General features: G+C 41.5%; 1 protein-coding gene across 1 annotated transcript; it reads left to right on the forward strand.

Annotated features, from left to right (window-relative positions):
- The first annotated feature begins 267 nt into the window (after nt 1–267).
- Nucleotides 268–1291, forward strand: LOC149714330 (uncharacterized). Its single transcript, XM_089844790.1, has 4 exons — nt 268–291; nt 347–497; nt 614–813; nt 875–1291. The coding sequence occupies exons 1-4, from the start codon at nt 268–270 to the stop codon at nt 1289–1291; spliced, it is 792 nt and encodes a 263-aa protein (XP_089700916.1).
- The last annotated feature ends 13871 nt before the right edge of the window (nt 1292–15162 follow it).

Consider the following 15162-nt stretch of genomic DNA (forward strand, 5'->3'; position numbering starts at 1 on the left):
ACAAGTCGGGCCGACATATCCGGTAGTGTGAATGCCGCACCTGACCCAACTTTTGTTAGACCACGAACCCGATTTTTGTCGCCCCGGCACCCGACTTGAGTCAGGCCGACTAAAGTCGGATGGTTCAATAGCCAATAAAGAACGCGAGAATATTCACGTGATAAATGACGTAAATAAATTTTTCCGCTCGTTTTCGTTTGTCGTCTGCTAGACTAGGGAAAAGAGGCTTAAGGCTTTAGCAACAAAGTTAAGAATATTATCATCATCATGACGTCCAAAAATAAACCAGAGGTAAGACTATGGTTTTAAATAACATAATTGATACTAAAAAACCTTCCTTTCGTAGAAATACAACTGGAATGCTGCCAACACGAGAAAGTTAATTGACGTCGTAAAAGATCATGAACATATTTATAATCCAAAGCACCAGAATTACAAAAAAAGCGGCTTGAGAGACCAGGTTTTTCAAGAAATAGGAGCTTCTATTGATTGTTCAGGTACGCTACACGTAGACCTTTTACAACGTCCTGCATGGTTGAAATGAGCATGCAGACACCATGCTTGAAATTCTGTTTACTGTTTACGTGTGGTAAAAGAAAACGTTTGAATACAGCATCCGATGTAAAGGCTCGTTGGGAGGGTTTACGAACGTACTTTCTGCGAGAATCATCCAAAGTGACGCAGTCAAAGACAAGTGGCGCTGGAACTGATGACGTGTACACACCAAAATGGGAATTTTTTAACGACATGGAATTTATCAGATCCTCTGTTCAACCAAGGAAAGGGCGGTCAAACATGGATATGGCTGAACTGGTAGTAGTTGTTTTGACTACGAATGTAGTTAAGATACATAACATATGCTTCCATTTTAAAGGCTGTCAAGGAAACCAATCCATCCTCTGTTGAAAATGCTCAATTTTTTGAAGATGAAATAATAGAGCCGTCAGACATTGAGGAGCAAGCGCTAACCAACAGCGAGACAGTGGACAATATGGCAGGGCCAAGTTCTAGCTCAAGTGCCACAGATGTAAGGTCTAATGAAAAGCGAAAAACGTCTCCGAAGCGAAAAAGAAGGAAGGATGATAGTTCGTTAGAGAATGATTTTATGGAGGAAGCCCTAAAGTGCCTCAAGTCTACGCCTCCAAAAAAAGAGGTGGTAGACGAACACGATACATTTGCGATGTTTTTAGCAACCCAATTGAGAATTTTGAGCTCGGAAGACTCCGATGAATTGAAATTAGCAATAATGAAATTAATTTTTGAGAAGAAACATAAAAAAATGTTCATGTGAATGAAAATGTATTTATTTGTTTTTAATTAAAAGAGCAGAAACCGCTAAACAATTATCATATGCCATAGAATTATTAATAATTATACAATCGTGCCCACTGTTTTTCATATGCACCCTCATTACAGAAATACGCAGTAAATTCATCTCTAACAGACTTTGCTGCTTGCGATGCATAGCACCCTTGATTTTGTAACGCTTTTAAACTGCAATCATCTGATTTCTTATTCCTGCTGGTTTCTACATCATCATCACCAATATCATCATCTAACATATTATTTGATTGTTCTCGTAAAATATTGCGCAATGTACAAATGCACAGAACAATCTTTTCTACGTTTTCAGGGCTGGCCTGAATAGTTCCCAGCAAAATGCGGAACCGTTTAGCAAGAATCCCAAAACAATTCTCAGATATCCTTCTGGCTCTTGAAAGCCTAAACATTTAAACATACATAAATACTAAAGAAATAGTAATGAATTCATTACGTTCAGTTTTAACCTGTAGTTAAACACTCTTCTTTGAAACGTCAGCTCGTGTTTCGAAAACGGTCTCATAACATTAGGTTTTAATGTAAAAGCTTCATCCCCAACAATTACATAGGGCATAGGTTTGTTGCGGCCTGTTAATGCTTTGGGTTTTGGTAATTTATCCTTATCTTTGGTAAGTGCTTCGTGGAGTTTTGTGTTTGTGAACGTGGCACTATCATGGCATCGACCATTAGTGCCAACGTCAACAAATATAGCCTAAAATGGAATATAATACTTTAAATATCATTCAATCCCTGGACAACATGGGGTTCGTTGTACTTTAGCATTAGCATCTACAAGAGCTAGAAGTATCACGCTGAAAGTGCCCTTATAATTGTAAAAATACGAGCCAGAGTTTGGTGGTGCTGTTACATTTATATGTTTGCCATCAAGAGCTCCAATACAATGATCGAATTGCCACTTAGTTTTGAAGTCTTCCGCTATTTTATACCAGTCTTCTGTTGATTGTGGGTAAAGAATGTGGCTGTCAAAACAAACAAAATTAAGAACAGTTCCAGATATTTAAACCCCGTGGCTTTAACTTTACAGTGGCGCTAGTTCATCATATATAGCTTCACAGGTCTCGTACACTATGTTGTGAATAGTACTTAGGCCCAAACGGAATTGATAGCTAAGGGAATGCATTGTTTCTCCTAAATGAAGACAAAAGAGTTTGGTCCCATTTCCACAAAAGAATCCCAAATGTGCAAAGGGATGTAACAAATCTGTGGCAAGAAATCTCAGTGTTACAGCGAGTCTCTCTGCTGCTGGTACTGCTTCTCTAAATAATGTATCTTGTTTTTCAATTCTAAATTTTACAGCGTTTAAAATGTAGGTAAAGGTCTCGTGAGACATTCGAAGATAATTCCTGTAATCCAGGGAATCTTCAAGCCTAAGTTCTTTAATTAAATTAAAAGCTCCTTTCTCGTTTCGTCTTGAAATCCATTCTTTCACCCATATTTTGCGCTTCGTTGTTTCACGTTTACGTTTCTTTTCGGCTAGTATCTTGATTCCCAGCAACGAAGCTGCTTGTTTCCTTCGATGATCGGTATGGAGATCCATTTACATAAAGGCTTTAAAATACGCAATGCAGCTTGGAGCTCAATCAAATACTACCTCAACAGTCGATAAATATAATAGTGGCAGACAACTATTCAGTCGAAAATAAGTTTTAGTTCAGTTCAGATCAGTTTATTAGGGGCATGAGTAAGAACAAATATCAGACTGACAAGTCAGATAGTGTGAACGGTGGGCTGACTCAAGGCTGACCTGACAAGTCGGTTCGCGAAGTCTGGAAGACTAGTCGGCTGACTAAAGTTGGATAGTGTGAACGCTCCATTAATGTTTTTTACACAGGTTCGAATAATTCGTAAAACAATTATACTTTTGTAAAAAGACTTGAATGGATAAATAAATGGGATTGACCCCTAAATACGGGTTTTCCCTCTTCGAGTTTGAACATTTCATTAGGTTTAAAACCAAGAGCTTTACTTTACCGAGTTAAAAAGAAAGCTTCTGGTGAATCATTTGATCTGCAATGTTTGTTCGCATTGAAGAGTCTTGGTTCTAGTAGCCAGCTTCGCTTGCAGTGAACTGATTTAAGTTTGGAAATATCAACTATTTCGTCATCAATGATGCAATTTGAGCAAAACACACGCGATATACTAATTTATTTGCATAGCTGGATAATTTTACCCTAATTTACACAACAAAATGTAAACTGATGAAACTTCGTAGGCCTTTTATTCACGTAAAGCCGAAACTTAAGGTCACGGGAGTCAATTTGTATATTCTGAAAAATGTAAAAGCGATGTTCCAGGATTTGCCCACAACTGTTGTCAAGCCAACGAGTAAAGCGCTTTTACGTGTAAGTAAGAGCGCCTAGCTATTGGAAAGATGTCGTGACAACGGCATGAACCTAGTAAAACCGGCGTTTTTAACCAGACCGTGGCACCCAATCTCGCATGTCTGTTATCGAACCCCTGTGGAAGTTACGTTTGCCATCGAACATTCGTGGATATCTGTGTCGTGGTACATTCTTCTAAGACAAATTCACTATCGGCCACGTATGCAATAAATGACGCATACGGCGACAAACGACCAATGCTATTTCTCACGTGGTTGTAATACTGTATGACGCGTAATCCTTCGAAAAGTAGTCGCCTAAGTACATTGCTGCTAGTAATGATTGATAACTACACCTGCTAGATCAAATGTCAACCAGTACATTACAATGTTTTTTAAAGGGTCTTAAAGTAGACCAATTAAAAACATTTGTTTTGCTATAAGAAGGGACTCTGCTAGTTTCAATCAGAAAAAACTTACAGTCCAAAAAGCTATGGAAAACTGTTCAAACGAGGAGCTAACCGATATGCACCTTATGTATGAACGAGCATTCGGGAATGCTCTGGAAGCCAGGCGCCTTTACCAAGAGATGTTTCCTCAACGTCGATTGCCGTGTCGTCAAACTTTCGGGGCGGTAGATCGACGTTTGCGAGAGACAGGGCAACTACGGCGAAGGGGTGGAGCTGGAAGACCCCAAGATGTACCCGAAAACTTAGAAAACCAAGTCCTGCAAATCGTACAAAATGATCCCGGAACTAGTACCCGCAAGGTGGAAGATCAACTTGATGTAAATTGTGTAAAGGTTTGGAGAATCCTAAACAATCACGGATTTCACCCGTACCACTACCAGAAGGTTCAGGCTTTAAATCCAGATGACTATCCAAGGAGGCCACAGTTTTCAAACTGGTTTATCCAACCATGTGTTGCGAACCCCCAATTTCCAGGCATGGTCTTAGTGACCGACGAGGCCACGTTTGCCCAGGACGAAATCATCAACTCTCACAACATGCATCAATGGAGCCAAGAGAATCCGCATGCCATCGTGGTAGCAAGTCATCAAGTCAAATTTAGTTTAAATGTTTGGTGCGGTATTGTTGGTAATCTTTTAATCGGACCGCACTTCCTCCCACAAAGACTTAACGGTCAACATTATCTCCAATTTCTAACTGAAACGCTACCGGAACTCTTAGAAGATGTGCCCTTGGCTCAGTGGCGCGACATGTGGTTTATGCACAATGGCGCTCCCGCTCATTTCAGGCGCGACGTTCGGGCACATTTGGACGCCACCTATCCTGGAAGGTGGATCGGTCGTGGAGGACCTGTTGCTTGGCCAGCTCGTTCGCCCGACCTCAACCCTTTGGATTTATTTCTTTGAGGTCATTTGAAGGACATGGTTTACCAAACGGAAGTTCCAAACATCGAAGAGTTACGTCGACGGATCATTGAGGCATGCGAAACCATCAGAAATACACCAGGAATCTTTGAACGAGTTCGTGGGTCTTCCGTTAAGAGGGCCGAAGCTTGCGTAAGAGCTCAAGGACAACATTTTGAACAAAGAAGACCGGCAAAAACCGGTAGACACTTGGGGCCTGTAATGTTAAAAATTATTGTCTCCGTTTTGACCATTTCTTGCTATGATATGAAAATTGGATGGTAAAGGGATGTGTTTCACAAAAAAAGGAACACTAAATAGTCAGTATTCTGGGAATGGAGGGGCGACAAAAATTTCCTCCGTAATGTTAAGTATAGGCGGAATGATCGACTTTAGCCACGGATACGACAGCCTTCCCCCACACCGAAACACTCGGAGTTTCGAATTTCTTATACAGAATTGATGTAAGAAAATTGTGGGAAAGGTATATCTTGTAACTGCAAAGGGTACAGCGTCCACGACGAAATAAAATCACTGGAATTTTGGTCTAAAACACTCGGAAAATAGTCCAAACGCCTGTAGAAGTGTTCGACTTCTCGTACACTGCTGCATTGCGGTTCGAGTGACATTCAGGGGCTTTGCACAGACTATTTAGTTGACTCATATAGTCTTTGGTTTTGTCAAACGTAACCTTAAACATAGAGAAATAATACCAAAAACGGATGCTGGAGTAGAATTTTTTATTTCAAATCAAATAGTTTACGTTTCTACATTGTTCAACAGTTTAGCATATGTCGGGAAGCCCTTCCAGCTCAGAGGCATCTTCACACACGACACGCAATTTTGACTGGTACCAACTGCCTCGATCGACATGGCGGCGATAACCGAGATACCAGATTACGCTACTAACATGAGCACAAGCGCCTATCGTCAAACATCCACCTTTGCACGTACAGTACCAACCTAGAATGGCATGAATACCATTACCGTTGGGTACATATCGAATGAGGGCTTGATGAACAACTGAGCTGGAAAACTGACTAGGCACTCGAATCCGGATTAAATCATGTTCAAGTTTGGAAGCGTCGATGTTGAAAGAGCCCGATTTCTCGACAGTCAATGCGACGTAAGACTCAGCGCGCTTGGTTTTAAAATCGCTCATGATCACCTCGCGTACATCGCTTTCCCTAAGTACCGGAAAATCATCAAAGTCAGTGTCCTCAATTCTTTTCCATAGAGACGGTCTGCGAAGTATATGTTCGCGCTCTACTAGCTCCTTCAGCGGATTTGCGTTCGTCGAAACTGCCACCATTCTTTCGACGGCGTCTTCCCATGTCCCTTTGAGATGTAAGTCTGGATGGTACGCGTTAATCAGGGCGGCTGCAATTTGAAGAAGTTCCGGTACTACTGTTGTAATAGGCACTTGTATTCTACTTTGGAACAAACGGAATATATTCTGCAAATGACCATTTCTAACTTCAACCGGCCATCTGACGTAGGTTACCTGTCGGGAACGATTAACCTCTTGGGTGTTTACTTGCTTCTCGCCTTTAGACAGGAACGACGGCATTTGTAGGTCAACACCCAATTCTGTAAGTAAGCTGTTGGAGTCTCGGAAACCTCGGTCCGCCAGTACGACGTCACCAACTTGAAAAAAGGACTTTAGTTCTTCTCTCTTTTTGATAGCATGGTTTAATATTCGAGCGTCATTATTGCGGCCATTAGCAAAGTATGGTCCAATTATATCCAGGATGTAACCAGTAGTTGTAACCATAAGAATTAACTTGAGGATATGCTGGCCTTTATGCACGCAAAATGATTTTTGAAGAACAGTATAGTCCTTGGATCTTCCAACCTTAATATAGGTACCATCTACAATAGTAATGAGGGAATTAGGCTTGTTTCTGGCAAAGAGGGTTACTGCTGCCTTTGATTGGTGGTTAGTTAGCACATTTTCTCGTGATATATGTTGAAGGCCAAAGTGACTCGGCACGAAACGCTCCACTAAACCCCTGATGCACGCCGCCACTATATTTGATACCGTACGTTCAGTTAAGTGAAATAAAGCGGATAACACTTTATTGGAGACGCCCATTCGTAGTTTCAGCAAGAATACTACTAGAGCTGTCTTTGAAGAACAGCATCTGATTATACCAATAACTTCCTCAATTGTAGAATGAACCTCTAGAAAGTCTTTCATAGATAATGAAGTTAACACTTTACAGTCTTCATCACTTCGTATGACGTTGTCAAAGCTCCTCGTCTTTAAGTCCTTAACACACTGTCTAAGGCCCGTAAATAGGTGGTTGATGTCCCTGGATGTCATGAGACTTGATCTACTGGTGCAGTGAATACTATTAATTATTTCAATGGGCAACTCCCCGTCAACAAGATGCGTGGAGCACATGCGGTTGTCCTGGTGAATAAAGATTGCCCGTTCCACAAATATCTTTAACCGATCTCCGGCTTTTACTCTGGTGCGTGTACTGGCGCCACAAATGAAGCAAGTCTTTGAATGTGGCCTGATAAAACTTTGGTTTATGGTAATGGTGTTTGATGCCGTATGACTACGTGTTACTTGCGAAACCGGCTGTTCTTGTGACATCGTTGGTACTGCTTCTTCAAAATCCGCCTGCCTTTGCACTTGTGGTGTTGGTTGGATTGGTACTAGCAAAGGTGGTACGTCTGGTACTTGCGACGTGAATGGTTCTGGTACTTGTGAAGCGAATGGTTCTGGTACTTGTGAAGCGAATGGTTCTGGTACTTGTGAAGCGAATGGTTCTGGTACTTGTGAAGCGAATGGTTCTGGTACTTGTGAAGCGAATGGTTCTGGTACTTGTGAAGCGAATGGTTCTGGTACTTGTGAAGCGAATGGTTCTGGTACTTGTGACGTGGATGGTTCTGGTACCTGGTTTAACGGTTTTGTTGGTGTAGGCGAGGGCGATGATGTCGAAGAGCCATGACCGCTACTGAAGGACGATTTGGAAGCATTTAAGAACGTTTCAAACTTTCGCGATAATCCGGCGCATTTTAAACAAATCTTTGTCGTTGTGCCGTTAATTGCAAGTGGTAATAAGTCCTTAGTGAAACGGAGAAAACGCGCGAAATTAGCTACAGCGCGAGTACCTATACGTCTACTTGTAGTATTGTTAACCTTCCGATTACACGCGTAGCATTTGTTCGGAGCCATCTCCACATTCGAACAGACATAAGTTTTGTGATAAAGGAAGCTCGTAAGATCATTCGTACAAGCTAAAATCTAAATACTTAGCCATGTATAAAAAACTATCAAGGGGAATGTGAATGACCTTACGATTTATTGCCGAAAACATAAAGGTCATCTAGAAACGTAAACGACTGCACTTAAATAAAAAGTCATTGATAAAACGGGGAATAAAGCATGTTTTTTATTCTTGTTGAACAAATGTAAAGTCTACTTTGCCAGTGCTCACCAATCTAACCAGTAACCCCCCCCCCATTCCCATTCCCCTTGATAGTTTTTTATACATGGCTAAGCATTTAGATTTTAGCTTTTACGAATGATCTTACGAGCTTCCTTTATCACAAAACTTATGTCTGTTCGAATGTGGAGATGGCTCCGAACAAATGCTACGCGTGTAATCGAAAGGTTAACAATACTACAAGTAGACGTATAGGTACTCGCGCTGTAGCTAATTTCGCGCGTTTTCTCCGTTTCACTAAGGATTTATTACCACTTGCAATTAACGGCACAACGACAAAGATTTGTTTAAAATGCGCCGGATTATCGCGAAAGTTTCAAACGTTCTTAAATGCTTCCAAATCGTCCTTCAGTAGCGGTCATGGCTCTTCGACATCATTGCCCTCGCCTACACCAACAAAACCGGTAAACCAGGTACCAGAACCATCCACGTCACAAGTACCAGAACCATTCGCTTCACAAGTACCAGAACCATTCGCTTCACAAGTACCAGAACCATTCGCTTCACAAGTACCAGAACCATTCGCTTCACAAGTACCAGAACCATTCGCTTCGCAAGTACCAGACGTACCACCTTTGCTAGTACCAATCCAACCAACATCACAAGTGCAAAGGCAGACGGGTTTTGAAGAAGCAGTACCAACGATGTCACAAGAACAGCCGGTTTCGCAAGTAACACGTAGTCATACGGCATCAAACACCATTACCATAAACCAAAGTTTTATCAGGCCACATTCAAAGACTTGCTTCATTTGTGGCGCCAGTACACGCACCAGAGTAAAAGCCGGAGATCGGTTAAAGATATTTGTGGAACGGGCAATCTTTATTCACCAGGACAACCGCATGTGCTCCACGCATCTTGTTGACGGGGAGTTGCCCATTGAAATAATTAATAGTATTCACTGCACCAGTAGATCAAGTCTCATGACATCCAGGGACATAACCACCTATTTACGGGCCTTAGACAGTGTGTTAAGGACTTAAAGACGAGGAGCTTTGACAACGTCATACGAAGTGATGAAGACTGTAAAGTGTTAACTTCATTATCTATGAAAGACTTTCTAGAGGTTCATTCTACAATTGAGGAAGTTATTGGTATAATCAGATGCTGTTCTTCAAAGACAGCTCTAGTAGTATTCTTGTTGAAACTACGAATGGGCGTCTCCAATAAAGTGTTATCCGCTTTATTTCACTTAACTGAACGTACGGTATCAAATATAGTGGCGGCGTGCATCAGGGGTTTAGTGGAGCGTTTCGTGCCGAGTCACTTTGGCCTTCAACATTTATCACGAGAAAATGTGCTAACTAACCACCAATCAAAGGCAGCAGTAACCCTCTTTGCCAGAAACAAGCCTAATTCCCTCATTACTATTGTAGATGGTACCTATATTAAGGTTGGAAGATCCAAGGACTATACTGTTCTTCAAAAATCATTTTGCGTGCATAAAGGCCAGCATATCCTCAAGCCAATGCTTATGGTTACAACTACTGGTTACATCCTGGATATAATTGGACCATACTTTGCTAATGGCCGCAATAATGACGCTCGAATATTAAACCATGCTATCAAAAAGAGAGAAGAACTAAAGTCCTTTTTTCAAGTTGGTGACGTCGTACTGGCGGACCGAGGTTTCCGAGACTCCAACAGCTTACTTACAGAATTGGGTGTTGACCTACAAATGCCGTCGTTCCTGTCTAAAGGCGAGAAGCAAGTAAACACCCAAGAGGTTAATCGTTCCCGACAGGTAACCTACGTCAGATGGCCGGTTGAAGTTAGAAATGGTCATTTGCAGAATATATTCCGTTTGTTCCAAAGTAGAATACAAGTGCCTATTATAACAGTAGTACCGGAACTTCTTCAAATTGCAGCCGCCCTGATTAACGCGTACCATCCAGACTTACATCTCAAAGGGACATGGGAAGACGCCGTCGAAAGAATGGTGGCAGTTTCGACGAACGCAAATCCGCTGAAGGAGCTAGTAGAGCGCGAACATATACTTCGCAGACCGTCTCTATGGAAAAGAATTGAGGACACTGACTTTGATGATTTTCCGGTACTTAGGGAAAGCGATGTACGCGAGGTGATCATGAGCGATTTTAAAACCAAGCGCGCTGAGTCTTACGTCGCATTGACTGTCGAGAAATCGGGCTCTTTCAACATCGACGCTTCCAAACTTGAACATGATTTAATCCGGATTCGTGTGCCTAGTCAGTTTTCCAGCTCAGTTGTTCATCAAGCCCTCATTCGATATGTACCCAACGGTAATGGTATTCATGCCATTCTAGGTTGGTACTGTACGTGCAAAGGTGGATGTTTGACGATAGGCGCTTGTGCTCATGTTAGTAGCGTAATCTGGTATCTCGGTTATCGCCGCCATGTTGATCAGAGCAGTTGGTACCAGTCAAAATTGCGTGTCGTGTGTGAAGATGCCTCTGAGCTGGAAGGGCTTCCCGACATATGCTAAACTGTTGAACAATGTAGAAACGTAAACTATTTGATTTGAAATAAAAAATTCTACTCCAGCATCCGTTTTTGGTATTATTTCTCTATGTTTAAGGTTACGTTTGACAAAACCAAAGACTATATGAGTCAACTAAATAGTCTGTGCAAAGCCCCTGAATGTCACTCGAACCGCAATGCAGCAGTGTACGAGAAGTCGAACACTTCTACAGGCGTTTGGACTATTTTCCGAGTGTTTTAGACCAAAATTCCAGTGATTTTATTTCGTCGTGGACGCTGTACCCTTTGCAGTTACAAGATATACCTTTCCCACAATTTTCTTACATCAATTCTGTATAAGAAATTCGAAACTCCGAGTGTTTCGGTGTGGGGGAAGGCTGTCGTATCCGTGGCTAAAGTCGATCATTCCGCCTATACTTAACATTACGGAGGAAATTTTTGTCGCCCCTCCATTCCCAGAATACTGACTATTTAGTGTTCTTTTTTTTTGTGAAACACATCCCTTTACCATCCAATTTTCATATCATAGCAAGAAATGGTCAAAACGGAGACAATAATTTTTAACATTACAGGCCCCAAGTGTCTACCGGTTTTTGCCGGTCTTCTTTGTTCAAAATGTTGTCCTTGAGCTCTTACGCAAGCTTCGGCCCTCTTAACGGAAGACCCACGAACTCGTTCAAAGATTCCTGGTGTATTTCTGATGGTTTCGCATGCCTCAATGATCCGTCGACGTAACTCTTCGATGTTTGGAACTTCCGTTTGGTAAACCATGTCCTTCAAATGACCTCAAAGAAAGAAATCCAAAGGGTTGAGGTCGGGCGAACGAGCTGGCCAAGCAACAGGTCCTCCACGACCGATCCACCTTCCAGGATAGGTGGCGTCCAAATGTGCCCGAACGTCGCGCCTGAAATGAGCGGGAGCGCCATTGTGCATAAACCACATGTCGCGCCACTGAGCCAAGGGCACATCTTCTAAGAGTTCCGGTAGCGTTTCAGTTAGAAATTGGAGATAATGTTGACCGTTAAGTCTTTGTGGGAGGAAGTGCGGTCCGATTAAAAGATTACCAACAATACCGCACCAAACATTTAAACTAAATTTGACTTGATGACTTGCTACCACGATGGCATGCGGATTCTCTTGGCTCCATTGATGCATGTTGTGAGAGTTGATGATTTCGTCCTGGGCAAACGTGGCCTCGTCGGTCACTAAGACCATGCCTGGAAATTGGGGGTTCGCAACACATGGTTGGATAAACCAGTTTGAAAACTGTGGCCTCCTTGGATAGTCATCTGGATTTAAAGCCTGAACCTTCTGGTAGTGGTACGGGTGAAATCCGTGATTGTTTAGGATTCTCCAAACCTTTACAAAATATACATCAAGTTGATCTTCCACCTTGCGGGTACTGGTTCCGGGATCATTTTGTACGATTTGCAGGACTTGGTTTTCTAAGTTTTCGGGTACATCTTGGGGTCTTCCAGCTCCACCCCTTCGCCGTAGTTGCCCTGTCTCTCGCAAACGTCGATCTACCGCCCCGAAAGTTTGACGACACGGCAATCGACGTTGAGGAAACATCTCTTGGTAAAGGCGCCTGGCTTCCAGAGCATTCCCGAATGCTCGTTCATACATAAGGTGCATATCGGTTAGCTCCTCGTTTGAACAGTTTTCCATAGCTTTTTGGACTGTAAGTTTTTTCTGATTGAAACTAGCAGAGTCCCTTCTTATAGCAAAACAAATGTTTTCAATTGGTCTACTTTAAGACCCTTTAAAAAACATTGTAATGTACTGGTTGACATTTGATCTAGCAGGTGTAGTTATCAATCATTACTAGCAGCAATGTACTTAGGCGACTACTTTTCGAAGGATTACGCGTCATACAGTATTACAACCACGTGAGAAATAGCATTGGTCGTTTGTCGCCGTATGCGTCATTTATTGCATATGTGGCCGATAGTGAATTTGTCTTAGAAGAATGTCCCACGACACAGATATCCACGAATGTTCGATGGCAAACGTAACTTCCACAGGGGTTCGATAACAGACATGCGAGATTGGGTGCCCTGAATGTCACTCGAACCGCAATGCAGCAGTGTACGAGAAGTCGAACACTTCTACAAGCGTTTGGACTATTTTCCGAGTGTTTTAGACCAAAATTCCAGTGATTTTATTTAGTCGTGGACGCTGTACCCTTTGCAGTTACAAGATATACCTTTCCCACAATTTTCTTACATCAATTCTGTATAAGAAATTCGAAACTCCGAGTGTTTCGGTGTGGGGGAAGGCTGTCGTATCCGTGGCTAAAGTCGATCATTCCGCCTATACTTAACATTACGGAGGAAATTTTTGTCGCCCCTCCATTCCCAGAATACTGACTATTTAGTGTTCCTTTTTTTGTGAAACACATCCCTTTACCATCCAATTTTCATATCATAGCAAGAAATGGTCAAAACGGAGACAATTATTTTTAACATTACAGGCCCCAAGTGTCTACCGGTTGTTGCCGGTCTTCTTTTGTAAAATTTAATTAATAAAATACTACCTCGATGCTCATTGCACCCTATAAAAAACATTGTAATGTATTAGTTGACATTTGATCTAGCAGGTGTAGTTATCAATCATTACTAGCAGCAATGTACTTAAGCGACTACTTTTCGAAGGATTACGCATCATACAGTATTACAATCACGTGAGAAATAGCATTGGTCGTTTGTCGCCGTATGCGTCATTATTGCATACGTGGCCGATAGTGAATCTGTCTTAGAAGAATGTCCCACGACACAGATATCCACGAATGTTCTATGGCAAACGTAACTTCCACAGGGGTTCGATAACAGACATGCGAGATTGGGTACCACGGTCTGGTTGAAAACGCCGGTTTTACTAGGTTCATGCCGTTGTCACGACATCTTTCCAACAACTAGGCGCTCTTACTTACACGTAAAAGCGCTTTACTCGTTGGCTTGACAAAGAAGTTGAATGGGCCATCGTTTTAATGAATGAAAAGCCAAGCCACTCAGCAACTACAGCGATCTGAAAACGCCGTTGTAACTTTAGGCCAAAATAAAACACTTTACCAAATTAAATGTTTAATTTTTTGGTCTAAAATGCTTTTAGCTCTGCCCCAGAATCGATCGTTTCTTAAATATCGAATCGTTTTCAATTATGACCAATTAATTGAAAACAAGATGGCCAAGCCATATTCGTCGCTTCACTTGAAGGGAAAATTCATCGCATTTTACGTGATACTTTGATGGCCCGTATCTCCGCGGGTGTTCAGTTTTGGACCATAGTTCTTTGGCGACTTAGTCTTGTTTTGACCCGTAGAATGCGCCCCTGAATTTGTGACATATCTTTTTGTAACACCCTGTAGAAAAATCTGTACCATTGGCTTCTACTCCATTATCATCGTTTGGTTTTATGATATACTCGGCGATCAGCTAGGGTTACGAGAAACGTCAAGCCTCCCTAAGGTTGGATCGGCCACCAAAGGTTTTCGCAATTGCGCTTTTTCCTTACTTTTATAAGGGAAACGATTTACGATATACCATAATTTTAAAAGAATCGGTTAAGAGGGCTACGCTTCAATTTAAACGTCAATATAAGCAAAGTTTGAGAAGATAATAGGTATAACTTTATTTTAAACGATTTAACTATTATTAATGTTAATTATTGAAGATTAAAATAATTAAAAATGATTCTATTTATTTAAATATTAAATATAAACCTCTCGTGCAAAGAGAGAAATTAATCTTTGCCTCCTATATCTACCAAGGCCCGTGCATGCGATATATTTCCTTCATTGCCTCATACATCTATCAAGGCCCGTGCATTGTGATATATTTCATTCATTGCCTCCTATATCTATCAAGGCCCGTGCATTTCCATACATTTTTCAAAACAACAACCAAAATGGGAAGCTCCTCTCAGAGACATAATATTTTCTTTTCTCTGTATATGAAAGGAAAATATGGATAATATTGCGCTCCTTCTTTAATGGTATGAATCTTTGCCTGTCTATTAATATTTTACGTAGGAGTAATACGATTTTAGCGAAGTCTAGAAAGGATAAACATAAGCGAGATTGTTTCGGGAAAAAATACTGCTTCCACTAATGGGTTTATACTCCTTGTTACTGTTGTATAGAGTAATCATGATAAAAGCTTAAAAAATTACGAGAGGACAGACCTTTTTTATCCTCTTGTTTTATTCTT

The sequence above is a fragment of the Phalangium opilio genome, unplaced genomic scaffold (genome assembly GCF_054372755.1).
Source record: "Phalangium opilio isolate 3A_F unplaced genomic scaffold, DU_Popi_V2 ptg000009l_1, whole genome shotgun sequence".
Lineage (NCBI taxonomy): Eukaryota > Metazoa > Arthropoda > Arachnida > Opiliones > Phalangiidae > Phalangium > Phalangium opilio.

Excerpts from the sequence above, each read along its gene's own strand:
- LOC149714330 (XM_089844790.1), top strand. The coding sequence starts at position 268 with ATGACGTCCAAAAATAAACCAGAG. Across the intron at positions 292-346 it reads CGTCCAAAAATAAACCAGAG|AAATACAACTGGAATGCTGC; the intron begins GTAAGACTATGG and ends TTCCTTTCGTAG. Across the intron at positions 498-613 it reads AGCTTCTATTGATTGTTCAG|CATCCGATGTAAAGGCTCGT; the intron begins GTACGCTACACG and ends GTTTGAATACAG.